This window comes from Otolemur garnettii, unplaced genomic scaffold (genome assembly GCF_000181295.1).
Source record: "Otolemur garnettii isolate 467f Iridium unplaced genomic scaffold, OtoGar3 scaffold00002, whole genome shotgun sequence".
Lineage (NCBI taxonomy): Eukaryota > Metazoa > Chordata > Mammalia > Primates > Galagidae > Otolemur > Otolemur garnettii.
In genome coordinates, this window is record NW_003852397.1 from 12,407,359 (window position 1) to 12,422,651 (window position 15,293).

Below are 15,293 nucleotides of genomic sequence, written 5' to 3' on the forward strand. Positions count from 1 at the left end.
CATTGTAAAACTACGATGCTTTCAATCAGCTGACTAATGCTTTACATACAATAAACTTACTTTGTTGTCTTCTATAGAACACACTGTTTGACTAGGCTAGTTATTAACAGATGGTGGAGAGACAGGAGAGGTAGGAATATATTTCACAATCAATATACCTTTCAGGCAGCCACTCATTTGCTACTCATATTGCTTTATTAAACCAGCATAATATGGAAGGAAAAATTGGAATCAAGGCTTTGTTTTATTCTGTTTGGGAAGACCTAATTTTTTTTTTTTTTTACTCTTGATCAAATTTTGTCACTTTTTGGTCAAGTGTTTTTTTCACATTTTTAAAAACAGGTCATGCATGTTTCTTTAATGAGCTAGAGTTGTGTATTACAGAATGTTAGAATTGAAAAGGACCCTGATGATGATCTAGTTGAACCTTTCCATTGTACAATTGAGGAAACACCTTGTTCGGCATTTCTTCACTTTAGAGCAGGCTAGGGCATCGCCAAAATCAACATTGCCTGCTTTGATTTTTCCACTGCTTGTTGGAGAGACCTGGCTTGGGGAATGTGGACAAGCAGGGACTAAAACAAGCGATAAATGCATCAGCCATCATCACTCTGGCTGTTGGATTGTTCTTCCTCCAAATAATTTCAAATAAATTATAGACTTAAACACTTGAATGGTGTTACGTTATTTCATTAAATAAATGTGGTCGATATTTTACTTACTAAACATCTGATTCTTTCTTTGGTTTCTGGTTAGATGAGCAGGTCAAATGTTCAGGCCCCCCGGAGTGCAGTAGCCTATTAAAAAGCAGGGGATTAGCGCCCTCTAGCATATTTCTGAGTCACCACTTCGAGAAAAGCTTTTTATAAAATATAATAAATTAAAATGTTCTAAATACTGTGCTGGGCCCATCATACTGTCTCATTTTAATTCTTACAAAAATCATATAACATAGGTTGAGGTAGCTGTGTAAATAAATAAGGCTAATGTGTAATGCAGTGACAGCCACTTCATATGTAAGAAGAGCTGTGGGTGGAAAACCGCAGACTGTACTGAGGGAGGCAATGATGAATAAGAGGTGCCGGATCCCGGGAACTCTCCGTGTAGTAGGAGAGACAGAACTCTGGAAAGGAATGTTGCATGCGATAGGCATGTTAAGAACGATTGCACTGTTATTTACTTATAAGTGGTGTGAGAGCAAAGAAACAGAAATGCTGACTTTGGGAGTTTTGGAGATAACTTCAGTGAAAAGGAGGTGACATTGGACTGAGTGTCAAAGGAGGAAAGTGGTTTGCCAAGTGGAGAACATGTCAGTCAAGGCAGCAAGACAGGGAAGCGAGAAGGCATGGTATTGAGGAAGACCCTGAGATACACGCACAGGAAGTGTAAGGGGTTCACAGGGGTGCTAGAAACCAGGGCACATGGCATAAAGTGCGGGCAGAGATGTCTGGAGCAAGACTGGGAAGTGCTTCTGTGCTAAAGTAGAAGCACAGAGCTTGTCCTCTGGGCAACTGGGAGTATTGAGATTTCTCATCTGGCAAATAATGTAATTGGATCGCTTTCTATTTTTTGCCTTATGAATAGGGAACTAAAACCCACAGCTAGGAAAAAATACTATTACTACAACAGATATAGTGTATAAAGCATAATTATAAAGCAAGCATCACTGTCACCCTCACTCTGGTATAGAAATACAATATTGGAATACCCCTCTCTGCCTTCCCAGTCATAATCTCATTCAAGCCTCAAAGCTGATAACCTGGCAGAGTGTGTTGGCTCACACCTCTAATCCTAGCACTTTGGGGGCCAAGGTGGGTGGACTACCTGAGTTCAGAAGTTCAATACCAGCCTGAGCAAGAGTAAGACCCCATCTCTAAAAAAACAGCTGGGTGTTGTGGCGGGCACCTGTAGTCCCAGCTACTCAGGAGGCAAGAGAATCACTTGAACCCAAGAGTTTGAGGTTGCTGTGAGCTATGACACCATGGCACTTTACCCCAGGGCAACTGAGTGAGACTCTGTATCAAAAAAAAAAAAAAAAGGTTATAACCTGTCCTGATTCTTAATCATTTGTTTTTCTTTGTAGTTTTATCACTTACATATATATTCTCAGAAAATAGTTTAGTCTGGACTATTTCTCAACTTTTCTTAAGTGGAGTCATAATAAGTGTACTTGTTGTGTTAGGTATTTGTTGCTCAGTATTACATTCTAAAGATTCATCCTTGTTGATTGTTGCTGTAGCAGTGTTTATTTTACATTGCTGTATAAATATGCCTTATTTGGATATTTCAGTTTATCTTATTTGCTGTTGTATATTTGTTCTTTGATTATTTTTACCAGTTCTGATGTTGATTTTTACTAGTTATTTTATGAGTGTGTTGCCAATTCTTTTTTTTTTTTTAACAGCAGTTATGAACAGTACTGCTATGAGCTTTGGTATTCTGTATCCTGTTCACATGTGCATAACAGTCTCTAGATTTTTTTTTTAAATATTTTTTAAGAGTAGTTTTAGGTACATAGCAAAATTCAGAGGAAGGTACAGAGATTTCCCATGTACCTTCTGGCCTCATACATGCACAGCCTCCCCATTTATCAACATTCCCCTGGACCAGAGTGGTACCTTTGCTACATGGGATGAATCTGCGTTGACACATCACAATCACCCAAACTACACAGCTTGCCTTAGTGGTCGCTCTTGGTGTACACTTTATAGGTTTGGACAAATACACAATGACATGTATCCACCATAGAGTATAATCCAGATTTGTTGCACTGCCCTAAAAATCCTCTGTGCTCTATTTATTCCGCTCCTCCCCTTTAACTTCTGGCAACCACCAATCATTTTACTGTCTCCAGAGTTTTGCTTTTTCCAGACATCAGATAGTTGCAATTATATGGCCTGTACCCTTTTCAGATTGTCTTCTTTCATTCAGTAATAAGCATTTAAATTCCCTTCATGTCTTTCTGTGGCCTGATAGATCATTTCTTTTGAACATTGAATAATATTCCCTTGCCAAGACATACCACAGCTTATTTATCATTTATCCTCTAACTTAATGAAAGACATCTTGGTGGTTGCACATTTTGGCAATTATGAATAAAGCTGCTATATACATCCATGAGCAAGTTTTTGTGCGGACAGAAGTTTTCAATTCCTTTGGGAGATACCAAGGAGCACAACTGCTGGAACATATGGTAAGAGCATTTTAGTTTTGTAAGAACTTCCAGACTTCCTTCCAAAGTGGCTGCACCATTTTGCAGTCCTGCTACCGATGAATGACATGTTCATTTTTCAGGAAGTTAATTGTGATAGAACTGTGTGGCATACAGTGGGGTGACGTCGTAAGGTCCTGGACCACATTCAGGGAGTGTGGAGAGGAGAGGTCCAAACTGAGTTCTGGTTCTGAGGAAGAATCAAGCTACACAAGAAATGAAATGGACCTGCCGGGAACCTGCCTGATGATTGTGAAAAGCATCACAATCCTGGAGTAAAGAAAAGGTGTTCACACAAAATGAGTTCTGAGGTGATTGCTGAACATACACATGAAGGTGTCTGCTAGGGAGTTAGAAATGCCCACGTAGAATTTAGCAAAGAGCAGGGCTAGAGATGAAGATCTGGAAATGTTCACATACATTTGGTTGTCCAAGCCACAGGAAAGGAGAATAATGATAATTGCTGACACTTTCAAGCATTTACAGTGCCAGGCATTATGATAAGAAGATTATATGTCAACCCAGGTAATCTTCACAACAACACAATGAAGTAGGTAATATTATTTTCAATTTAAAGACAGGAGAACTGAAGCACAGAGATTAATTAGCTTGGCTAGGGTCACTTGTCAATCATGGAACCAAGAGGAAGTGACTCTGGATGTGTAGGTGGAAAGGACTGAACTTTAGTTAGTAGCAATATTGCTTCTTGGGAAGAGGGAGGAGAACGTGGGAAAGAGATTGGATGAATGGAGTTAGGAGACCCCAAAGAGTGTTATTAGTAGCCAACTGAAATTAGTTTAATATGGTAAGTACTGCAGGGGTGTGCAGCTTCCAAAGGAAGTCGGGTACAGTGCCTCAGTAGAATCACACATAGCGAAACTCTTAATCTAGCTGTAAACAAAACCTGTTCAGGATTGGTTCATTTCCTCCAAAAAAGGAAGTAAAACTCTTTTATTGAATCTAAAACTGAAATATAGAAAAATAGGTATTGGCCTTTGGTTGCTTTCTCAGGTCAAGTAAAAAGAAAAATCCCTCCTTTAAGCAGTTTAGTTACTTGTGTGTATGGAAGGATGGTGGAGAATGGGGGAGGTAGGAGGGAAGACAACTGTGCCCAGGAAACAAAACAGAAGCAGCTGAGCTGAGCAGGAAGGAGAGCAGCAGTCCCTGCTGGGCCCCACCTGTGCCTCCACCACCCCCACTGTGGCTTGATGACTCTGATGAAAGTGGATGGGAGTAGGTGTCCAGGCTGCACCTGGAGCCTGCCTCATGACCCCGTCTTCTTCCTGGTGTTACCTGTTCCTCTCTGGATAAGCTACCTACTGTTTGTCACAAGGTTGGCAATTCAAGATGCCTCATGCTACTCTTAGCTGTGTAGCAGGCTCAGTCAGTCATGACCTCTGCAGAAGGGCTCATGTTCAAAGCTGAATAAAACAGGCCTGGTGCTGGCTGTGCAATAAGAGAAGAGAAAAATCTAAGTCTCAGTCATTCATTGACGAGTTTACACAGTATTCCTACAAATATGTTGTGCAGGACACCTATAATGTCCGAGGCACCATGTCAAGACCTGTATAGCCAAAAGCGGATTAAGTCAGGCATGATCCCCTCTCGGAATTTATAATCTAGTTGGGGAAATGAGCAGCAAAACGACAAGCAGCAAGTAAAAGATGATAGAGTGGACACATGTCATCAGGAAAAGGAATGCAGCTAAAAAAGATGAAGTTTGTGGGTGAGGAATTATTAATTAGAAAGACCGGTCATGGAAGATGTGGTGGAAACTTCCTGTGTTCACCCTGGCCTAGTTTTCTGCCTTTAAGGCATATCTCCATACGTTTCCTGTCCCCTGCAGTTGGGGGAAGCTTTGTGGTTAGTTCTAGCCAGATATTTGTATCTGAAACACGGTGCTGCCATAATAAAAATCCCTAAAATATGTGGCATGGGCGTGGCAGTCCAGTTGTGGACAGTACAGAAACTGATGATGGAGTCCAGAGAGATGACGATTCCTGTTATGTCGCGGTTGGTCAGCCCAACTTCTGTATTAACTTGGAGGATTATGTTGCTAAGAAAATGTGACTTTAGGGGAAAAGACTGGAAAACAATGTTTCTAGTGCGTGTTGGCAGCTACCGGCTATGTTTTGAGAAGGGCTTATAGGATGAAAAAAGAATGGGTTGATCTGAAAGCAAATGTGAAAAGGAATATTTCAGAAAATTGAGGTCTTGCAAAATTGGAAATCCTAACCGGAGCTTTAGTCTCCAAACACTAAGACTGAAATTGAAAATACTTTAAAAGACGAAACCCATTAAAATAAATAAACCCATAGAACAGCGGTTCTCAACCTGTAGGTCGCAACCCACAGGAACGGTATTTTTTTTTTTTTTTTTTGAGACAGCCTCAAGCTGTTGCCCTGGGTAGAGTGGTATGGCATCACAGTTCACAGCAACCTCGCAGTTCCTGGGCTCAAGCGAGTCTCCTGCCTCCACCTCCCAAGTAGCTAGGACTACAGGCACCCGCCACAACCCCCTGCTATTCTTTGGTTGCAGCTGTCATTGTTGTTTGGCGGGCCCGGGCTGGATTTGAACCTGCCAGCTCAGGTGTACGTGACTGGCGCCTTAGCCATTTGAGCCACAGGCACCGAGCCCACGGGAACTCTATTAAAGGGCCATGGCATAGGAAGGTAAAGAACCACTGCCATAGATCAACTTGGGCTTGTCATTTCCTTGATTGTAAATCTCTCCCAAAATTTAGTAAACTTCTTATCTCTTGAGAAGAGATAAAACTCAGAAATAAATTTCCGTTTATTAATTACCTTGTCTAGATACGTGTAATAGCAGTCAGATCAGACTAAGACAATGGAAAAGCAATTTATTATTACCAAATTGCTCACTGACACGGGCCCTTTAATAGCCTTAGAGTAGCAGGTGATATGGATGATGGTGGCAACAACAACGACAGGCTACATCTAGGTTCCCTGAGTTAAAAGAATCATCTGCGGCAAGGCAAAAAAAAAAAAAAAAATGTGTGTATGAGTCAGTGAATACTTAAACTTTTGTGACAGGTTTAGGAATTTCGTGCAAAGAGAGGGACTTAATAATGTACTGAAAGGTTATTTGAAATGTCATGGGATTTCCATTTATAAAGGATACTCCTGTGCAGAGGAAAAGTCTGATCTTTCTCTCCTTCTGCTTCCTACTTCCATCGGAAGAACTTTTAGAAACATTCAAGAATCTTAAGATAACAACATGTTCCAGATTTTCAAATATATTGCCTAACAAACACGATATCCACAAATTTTAACACATAGAAAGAGATTCTCCTTATGATTGGCAGCATCAGACTTTCTAAATTAACTTGTGAATTTTGGTATCTGACTTTCTTTCTTACATATGGTAAATACATACGATATTTGAATCTTAATTTGATCATACTCTTTTTGGTGGGTCTTGAGGACAGGATTGATGCTTGTTAGATTCTAGCAGTCATATTCTAAGCAGGCTCATACCGTTAGTCTGTGTTCTCATGAGAGCCACAGAGAATCGTGTTTGAGAACTAGCTTATCTGAAGACAGTTGCAAGGAACTTTCAGATTTGCAATATGAATATGTATTTCCTTTCAAGAGTTTTCTTTCTAAGAAATGTTTTTGTGGCCTCTGAAACCTGTTTTCTGACACTGGTAATGACAGCTGAGAAACAAAGTACTGCAGTTAACAAAAACCAAACAAAACCCGTAACTGCTGGCTTTCCACAGTGCTTGACATGAGACCCTTCCCCTGTTCATTTCTTAACAGCTGAAGCACAGTGGTGTTAGAATCACAGATTTTCAAAAGTGTGAAGGTATTTTAAATATTTAGCTTGCTCTCAGAGAATATTCTTGAAACCTCTCCACACCATTAAACCCCAGATTCTGTCCTTCAGATTAAACGTCATCACCTCATAGAGAGTTTCTCAAGACACTCTCTCACTTACCATTTCATTCTCATTCTCTGCATAATCTTTAGAGTCCTCCTTCCCCCTACAGCTGCCCATTTTCTATATCCTCTGCCCTATAAGCCGAAAGAGAGCAGGGTATCTGTCTGTCTGTCTTCTTCTTCTTATTATTATTATTATTTTATTGTTTGGCATTCATTGAGGGTACAAAGAATTATTTTACACTGATTGCATTTGTTAGGTAAGGTCCCACCCCCCAAGAGGTGTGCCGTACACCATAACCCTCTATCTCCATTCCCTCCTTCCTCTCCTCTCTCAACTGGCTCATTCCCCTACCCCACCTCTTGTATTAGCTCATCTTCATATTAGAGTTGAGTACATTGGATTCTTGCTTCTCCATCATTGTGATGCTTTATTAAGAAGAATGTGTTCCAACTCAATCCAGGTTAATACAAAGGATGCAGAGTTTCCATCTATTTATGGCTGAATAGTATTCCATGGTATACATATACTACAGCTTATTAATCCACTGTGGGTTGGTGGGCATTTAGGTTTTTTCCACATTTTGGTGATTGTAAACTGAGCTGTGAAAAACAGTGTAGTGCAAATGTCCTTATGATAAAAAGATTTTTTTTCTTCTGGGTAGATGACTAGTAACGGGATTGCAGGGTCACATGAGAGGTCTAATTTGGGTTCTTTGAGGATTCTCCATACTTCCTTCCAAAAAGGTTTTATTAGCTTGCAGTCCCACCAGCAGTGTAAAAGTGTTCCCTTCTCTCCACATCCACGTCAGCATCTGCAACTCTGAGACTTTGTGATGTGGGCCATTCTCACTGGGGTTAGGTGATATCTTGGGGTGGTTTTGATTTGCATTTCTCTGATGATCAGGGTACTTGTTCTTTATTGTATCCAGCATTGTCCACCTTTTATAGGTCCCTGGCACATTCTGGTTTCTTATCAAATACTTAGATGAATGACTGAATGAACCAATGAATGACTGAATGCACCAATTAATAAACTTGTTAACAAATGAATTAACCCCATCAGGGGCAAGGGCTGACAGATGTAAGTTTCTGTAACTAAAAATATTTGAAACAAATCTTTTACTAAATAACAGGATATAAAAGAAGGTTGCTGCCTTTATTGAAGTCAATAAATGAAGGGAAGAAAACGGCAGGTAGGAGTGAGGGGGAGGAAGAAGTAGTGGGAAATGGCTCAGGGCTCGGTGGAGGATAAATTATCACAGCATGGTGGTCAAGCCCTGGTTGAACATTGTCATGGGTAATCAGAAGAATGCCAGCTCTTCCTCTTGGTTTGGGAAAGGTGGGGGAAGAAATAAACCTCATCAAGAGGATGGAGGGGTACATTTTAGTTAGATTTCAGTTAAGAATATTTGGATAAAGCTCTCTGCAGAAGTGTTGTGGATACATGCATTGAGGTTTATCCATGATGGAGTAACAGAAGTGTAGAGAAGACAGGCAATCTCTTAGAGGAGAGACTTGGGGGTGAAGAAGAGGCCAGTAGTAAAAGGAGAGTTACTCAAAGCACAGGGAAGGAAGATATTTTTTCTTTGGGGGGGCTGGAGGATTGCAAAGATTATAGTCACAGCACAAATGATTTGTCTCAAACACATAGCTTCATTCCAAGTTGACAGGAACCTGGAGGGCCCCGGTCAAATCTCAGAGAGGAGCACTGTCCTGCAATATGAAAAAATCTTGATGTGGGGTAAGCCTCTAACTTGGGGTTATCAGACTACTGTGGATTGGTGTTTTTGTGGCACTATGCTACACACTGGTGATAGTCGTGGTGGGGGAGTAGTTAAGAAGGCAAGTTGGACTAAGAAAAGAACACTTGTATGTTTCTTGCCCCTTCTGTAATAATTCACTTGTTTTATTTTTCCCAGATAAAATTAGGCAAGCAAAGTGGGTGGGGGGTCAACAGCAACCCAGTCATTATGAACTGCCCACTTAGACTTCATATTCAGAAGGAAAACTATCCTTATGGCAAGCAAGCAGTTAAGGGGAACACCAAATCTCTTGAGGTAGTAGAGGGTTATTGAGTCACTGAGTACAATTGTTGGTCTAAAATTTAGTATTCACTTGAATTCTTAAGTAATGTACAACACAGGTTTATTGTCTGTTCCCAAGGTTGCAACATAAGAGGTATAAACTCCCACACTGAGTATTCATTTAATAGACACTTTATTTACATAGGCATTTTACATATGCTTCCCAATTAATTCATCACAACCATCAAGATATCCTTTTACAAATGAGGATGGTGCATCTTAGCAGGCCACACTTGTTACATGCACACTGACACACAGACATGGTGTACCTGACTTTAGAGTCCGTGTGTTTGCAAGCACACCTCTCTTTACCCTGGAGCCACACGGCAAGGCTCAGCATCAGTCTGTGTCACAACAATGCTGCTTTGAGAAAACTGAATGTGGAGGCGACATTAGCTAGATACAACTGCAGTTTGAAGTTGTTCTCAATCAGTACTCTTTGAACAATCACTTTCTGCGCTGATCAACTTGGTGGTGACAAAGTAACAATGTGAAACTCTACCAGGTACAGAGAATTGGGATGTACTTAAAAGAAAAACTGTGTTGATGAGTAAAGCAATACAATATATCCAGGCTAACGTCTTATGTGAGATCAGGCAGAGGAGAAAACAGTCAGTGTGAACTAGGCTGGTGGTTCCATCTGCGGGGAGACAGGAAGGGTACAGGGCATCAGGGAATTACTGGAACTTAAACTGGGCTTTACTGTGATTCAACTTACTAAAAGAGAAACCAGAAATTTCTCTTTGAATGTTTCCTATAATTGATCAAGATTTTTTTTTTAATCATTTGTGTTTAGGGATGGAAGGAAGTTAAAGTGGATACAGGGAGGTGAAGGAGAATTATGGCCCTTTGGACAAGAAGGTTAGAAAGGGCCCTGAAAGGCCAGGTACCCTAATACTCTGGGAGGCTGAGTGCTTGAGCTCAGGACTTTGAGCCCATCCTGAGCCACAGCGAGACCCAGTCTCTAAAAAACAGCCAGGTGCTGTGGTGGGTGCATTTAGTTCCAGTGACTCAGGAGGCTGAGGCAGGAGGATCACTTGAGCCCAAGAGTTTGAGGCTTACAATGATGCCATGGCACTCTACCCTGGGTGACAGAGTAAGCAAGACTCTGCCTCAAAAAAGAAAGGTGGGGGGAGGCTGAAGGAAAAGAAGAAATTTGGGGTGGGTGTGACCTAGTTAACCAAGTATGCACTGTTCCTGCAAAGGGTAACTTCTAATCTATGACCCACGTCCTCTAGCCTGTGAATGATGCCCCCATAAAAAAAGATAAAGATCCCTGTCACAGAACAATGCACACCATGGTGGTCACAAACAAAACGAGACTAACAGATACCATACCATCACTAGTAAAATAAGTTAATGATTATTGATAACAGAGTAAAGAAAATTGGATTTATGTGACTACTGAGGTAATGTACAACCTATGAAACCAGAACAACCTGCCTGAAGGCCTTAAGGGGAACCAGTGGGAATCCTTATAGATGAATGTAGGAGGAATCAGGATGAAAGTACGAATATTTGTGTATTGCTTTTGTGTGGGGACTCCTCTCACTCACCAGGGGGACCCTTTTCCACTCTTTGGAAGAATCTATAGTCATCACTACTTTCTTTTATTCTGTTTCTTCATTCAAATAAAACTTTGCTTTTTTTTTTTTTTCTTGAGATAGTCTCACTGTGTCACCCTTGGTAGAGTGCCATTATGTCACAGCTCATAGCAACCTCCAACTGTTGGGTTTAAGTGATTCTCTTGCCTCAGCCTCCTCAGCAGCTGGAACTACAGGTGCCGGCCACAACGCCCGGCTATTTTTAGAGACAAGGGTCTCGCTCTTGCTGAGGCTGGTCTAGAACCTGAGAGCTCGGGGCAATCCACCCACCTTCGCCTCCTAAGTGCTAGGACTACAGGTGTGAGCCACCGCGCCTTGCCTTTGCTTCTAATCTATATTGGAGTCCCAGCTGCCTCATTTTGCCATTACCCCATTTCTTGCTCTCCTTTTGTTTGACTCAGCTGAACTTGCTAGTTCCGCTGGGTGAACTGAACCAGGTCCACTGAACAGCTCAGAGGTGAACCCTCACCTCTTTAGCAAGTAGGGTGGCTACAATAAAGGAAAACAGTTTTTCCCAGTTTGCCCAAGTGACTGACTGCATTGGGTCAGGAAGGGTAAGGAAAGTCCCCTGACTTTGTCGCATTGGCGGAAACTATGGTAACAACAGAACAGGATCTATCTCCTGGCGGAGTTTCTGAACTGGGGGAGAAAGGAGCTTCTATCTTTTAGAAAGGGTTGGGTAGCAGTGAGGTCAAGGGCACCGGGAGTGTTTATTTGCCTGTATTTTTTCAGATAGGAGGGGAAAGTGAAACCTAAAGTAGGCTTAGAAAGCCTTCTTGCCTTTTAAAGAGCTGCTTCTTCCCTTGAGGAAAACCCCAGACCTCAGCCCACCCAGCCATTTGACAAGTAGGTCGGGGGAGAGGCAGAAGCATCTGGTCTCTGCACCGCACCCCCGAGAGAAGGCCCATGGACAAGTTTCAGGGGGTGCTGGACTTGCACTTCAAGCACCGCAAGGCGCTAGGCTTGGGCCTGGCGACCCTGCTGACCGTGGGCGGGGAGCGCATCTTCTCCACCACCGTGTTCCAGTGCCCCTGCACCGCCGCCTGGAACCTGTGGTACAGCCTGGCCTTCCTGCTGGTGCCAGCGCTGGCGCTCCTGTTCCTGGGCTTGCTACTGAACGCGCGCCCCTGGCGCACGCTGACCGGCTGCTGCCAGTCAAAAGCCAGCTCCACAGGAGCCTCGAAGCGCAACACCAACACCGTCTGTGTGTGTTGCGAAGTCACAGCGGCCGTCCTGCTCGCGCCCCTCACGTGGGTGGCGGTGGCGCTGCTCGGGGGAGCCTTCTACGAGTGCGGGGCCAGCGGGATCGCGGCCCTGGCGGGGTCCCTGTGCTCCGGCCGCCACCAGAACTGCACAACCCAGCTGCCGCTGGTGCCCTGCGATAAGGCCACCGAGTCCGACGTGCAGGACCTGCTGAAAACGCTCAAGGCTCAGTCTCAGGTCAGCGCGGACGCCGGGGCCTCTGCGGGGTGGCGGTGGGGAGGGGGAGATCAGCGACGCCCCAAGAAAATCTAGAATGGCTTCTTGTTTCTAACGGGCCAACAGGACAATATTCCAGTAAAACGAATGAAAAGGAGAAAAAGCATTCCTGTAAGTGTGTGGCCCTGTAAATGAATCGTGGGGCCTGAGAGCAGGCACACCTTCTCGGTGCCAGATGCGCCCTAGGCCCTTTACCTCCTGCGTTATTCTCTGATGTCTGGCAGGAGCCCTGTCAGGGGGTCTTAGTATCGAATCTCCTCTATACAATACATTAAGTCTGGGGAAAGTTCCTTGTCCACCCAGGAAGATACAGACAAATTGTGATAATTGAATAGGTACGGACAGTAAAATTGCTCAGCCTAGCTGTAAAGCCTCCACCCCACATTGTTTCTGGGCTTACCCAGTGTGACAGTTAAGTTTCACTAACATGCCACCCTGTGTTTAGTTGGCAGCACTGTATGAAAAACCCAGAAAGGGTTCATAGCCTTGGACTATCAATGTCTCACAGCTGTGTTCCCACCAATGTGTGGCGGTGTCTTGCTGAGTGGCCTTCATTATTGTCGCGCGTTTTCTGTGCGCTGAAAGACAGCTCTGATGGCCATTCCAGAAAAAGAGTTCCAAAATTGCTTTGAAGGGTGCACTAGACACTGGCATTGGCCCATAGCTTCTCAAGGGGAATATTTGGAAGGTGGCCACCGTGATATTCATCAATGCATGTAGCACTTTTCTAGGATGAGTTTGGGCACTTAATTGTCAGATCTCATGTAAAGCTAGGAGGTTCTTTAAAAGGGATGTTCCTTTCATTAGATTTGCAGAATTTCCACATTCTGGGTTTTAAGGGAGTGATATAGGCTCTTCTCTAAGCCCTTGACAGGACTTGGGCTATGATTGACTTTCCAATTAAGCAACTGCACTGGGGGATTAGGGAGGTGACTAGGTGACGACCACTCTTTACTTTTAAGGGATTAAGACTGTTACTTGTTCATCATCATAACAGTGACTAGTTCAAACTTTTTCTGAGGATTTTTAAATGTCTTTTTTGTTGCTGTTTTCTTAAGGTGGCAGGCTGGAGCTTGATAGCATTTGTCATCACCATATTTATGATTGCCACCTGTATTTCCCGATGCCTATCTCCGGTTAGTTTTCAGCAGCGGAAATTCTGGAAAATCTATTTGGAAGAGGAGCAGAAGATCTTTAAAAGTCAAACCACGGAGCATGCAACTGGACTGGCAAAAGAGAATGTTAAATGTTTCTTTGAGTGCAAGCAATCAAAAGGGTACAAAATCCCAAGCAGTGAAGAATGGCATCAAATCTCATCAATATATACTTGCAACCCAAATAAACTGTACTACAGCACACTGCACAAATATGTTAACACAGAAAAAGGGAATGTCAGCATCTCATCTCTTGGTGAAGATGCAGTGAGTCCTGGCCTTGGATTTGTAGATTCATCAGTATGAACAGCAGGCCTGAATTATGACCTTATGAATGAATAGAAAATAAAAATTTTTTTTAGTTAATCCTTCACTTGAAAAAAAAAAAAAACACTGATACTGTTTATGACTGCTTTTTTTCTTCCAAATTGTAGAATTTTTGATCTGAAATTAAACTACAGAGCTTGACTTCTTTATTATATCAATTCTTTAAAACAAACAAACAAATAAACCAACAACAAAAACCAAACAAAACCAAGGGAAAATAGTTCAGTAAGAAACTGGAATCGGATTAGAAGTCTGATATTCCTGTTCTAGGGTACTTTTCAAATAAAAAATTTTAAGTCTCTTACAATGCTGTTTTCACATAAAAGATTTTAGTAATTTTAGTAAGAAAAACATTGAAAGGGAATTGAACTTCAGACCTTTCTATTGGGTTATGTGATGTTAATTTCAAGTTCACTTCCTTGCCAACAACACTTTGTTGGGAAGTTAAAAGTGATGCCATTGTACCTGGCTCTCTGGTGCAAAGGATAGATCATTGGACTTCTAGCCCAACCTCCTGCAATCATTTAAAAATTAGAGAATTTGTTGCTCTAATAGGGTTATAATAAAAAATTCATGAAAAATAAAGTGAGCATTTTTAAGTGTGAAATTTGAAAAAGTAGTTTAGGAGAATTGCAGACAATAAGGTAAATGTTTTTAGTTTGTAGGTTCAGAAAAAAAAAACTTTTAAAGCTGTTTGTTATGGTAAATTTAAAGTATATGCAAAGGAGAGAGGATAATACTGTGAGCCACCATCCCTCCCCTAAGGAGTCACTATGAAGCTTTAACAGAGCTGGGAAGTCAGATAACAGCCATACCACACAAATGCATATAGAAATTGTGAGCTGGTTTAGATTAGTAGAGGAAGGGCTTGAGGAAGCTTGCGAGAGACAAATCTATAGAGGGAGAGGAGAGGAGCATTTCAGGCAGATAGGGAAGTCTGTGTAACGATGGGTAAGAGGGGGAAAAGGATCTTAGCATGACTGGAAGCCTTAAAGGCAACTGAAAGTGAGCAAGAGGCAGATTGTGCCGTGCCTTGAAACCACGAGAAGGATTTTGTTTATCCTATGAGCATTTTAAGAAGATCGATCTGCTTTTCTTAAGGAAAAAAGGAATGCCAGAGGAAGAGGGAGATCCTGAGTGGAAATGGAGAGACTAAGCAGGAGGCCAGCATGGTAGAAAGAGGAAGGAATGAACTTGAACTAAGTTGATGGTGATCAAAATGGGAATAATGCATAGATTCAAGATAGTTTTGAACATAGACACAGCAGGATTTGTTGATGAGGGATGCTCATTCTTTTCAGGGTTGCTTGATTTCCATTAGCTTGTCATTCTGCCCATCCTCCAAATGTATGGCTGCCTTCTGCATTAAAAAAAAATATATGAGACGTGAAAACTCTAAACTGTAAAACTCATTGAAAAGTGATAATATTTTGCTCTTCTTCCTCTCTTGGCAGACCCTTGTGCCAACTTTTATTTGCGTTTTTTTTTTTTTTTTGCCCATAGGGCCATTAAAAAATTTTAGGCAGCAG

General features: G+C 42.1%; 1 protein-coding gene across 1 annotated transcript; it reads left to right on the forward strand.

Annotated features, from left to right (window-relative positions):
* Positions 1 to 11,710: 11,710 nt before the first annotated feature.
* CALHM6 (calcium homeostasis modulator family member 6) lies at positions 11,711 to 13,743 on the forward strand. Its single transcript, XM_003781837.1, has 2 exons — positions 11,711 to 12,244; positions 13,342 to 13,743. The coding sequence occupies exons 1-2, from the start codon at positions 11,711 to 11,713 to the stop codon at positions 13,741 to 13,743; spliced, it is 936 nt and encodes a 311-aa protein (XP_003781885.1).
* Positions 13,744 to 15,293: the final 1,550 nt, after the last annotated feature.

Coding starts and splice junctions, on each gene's coding strand:
- CALHM6 (XM_003781837.1), top strand. CDS start 11,711: ATGGACAAGTTTCAGGGGGTGCTGGACTTGCACTTCAAGCACCGCAAG. Junction 12,245..13,341: donor CGCTCAAGGCTCAGTCTCAG/GTCAGCGCGGAC, acceptor TGTTTTCTTAAG/GTGGCAGGCTGGAGCTTGAT.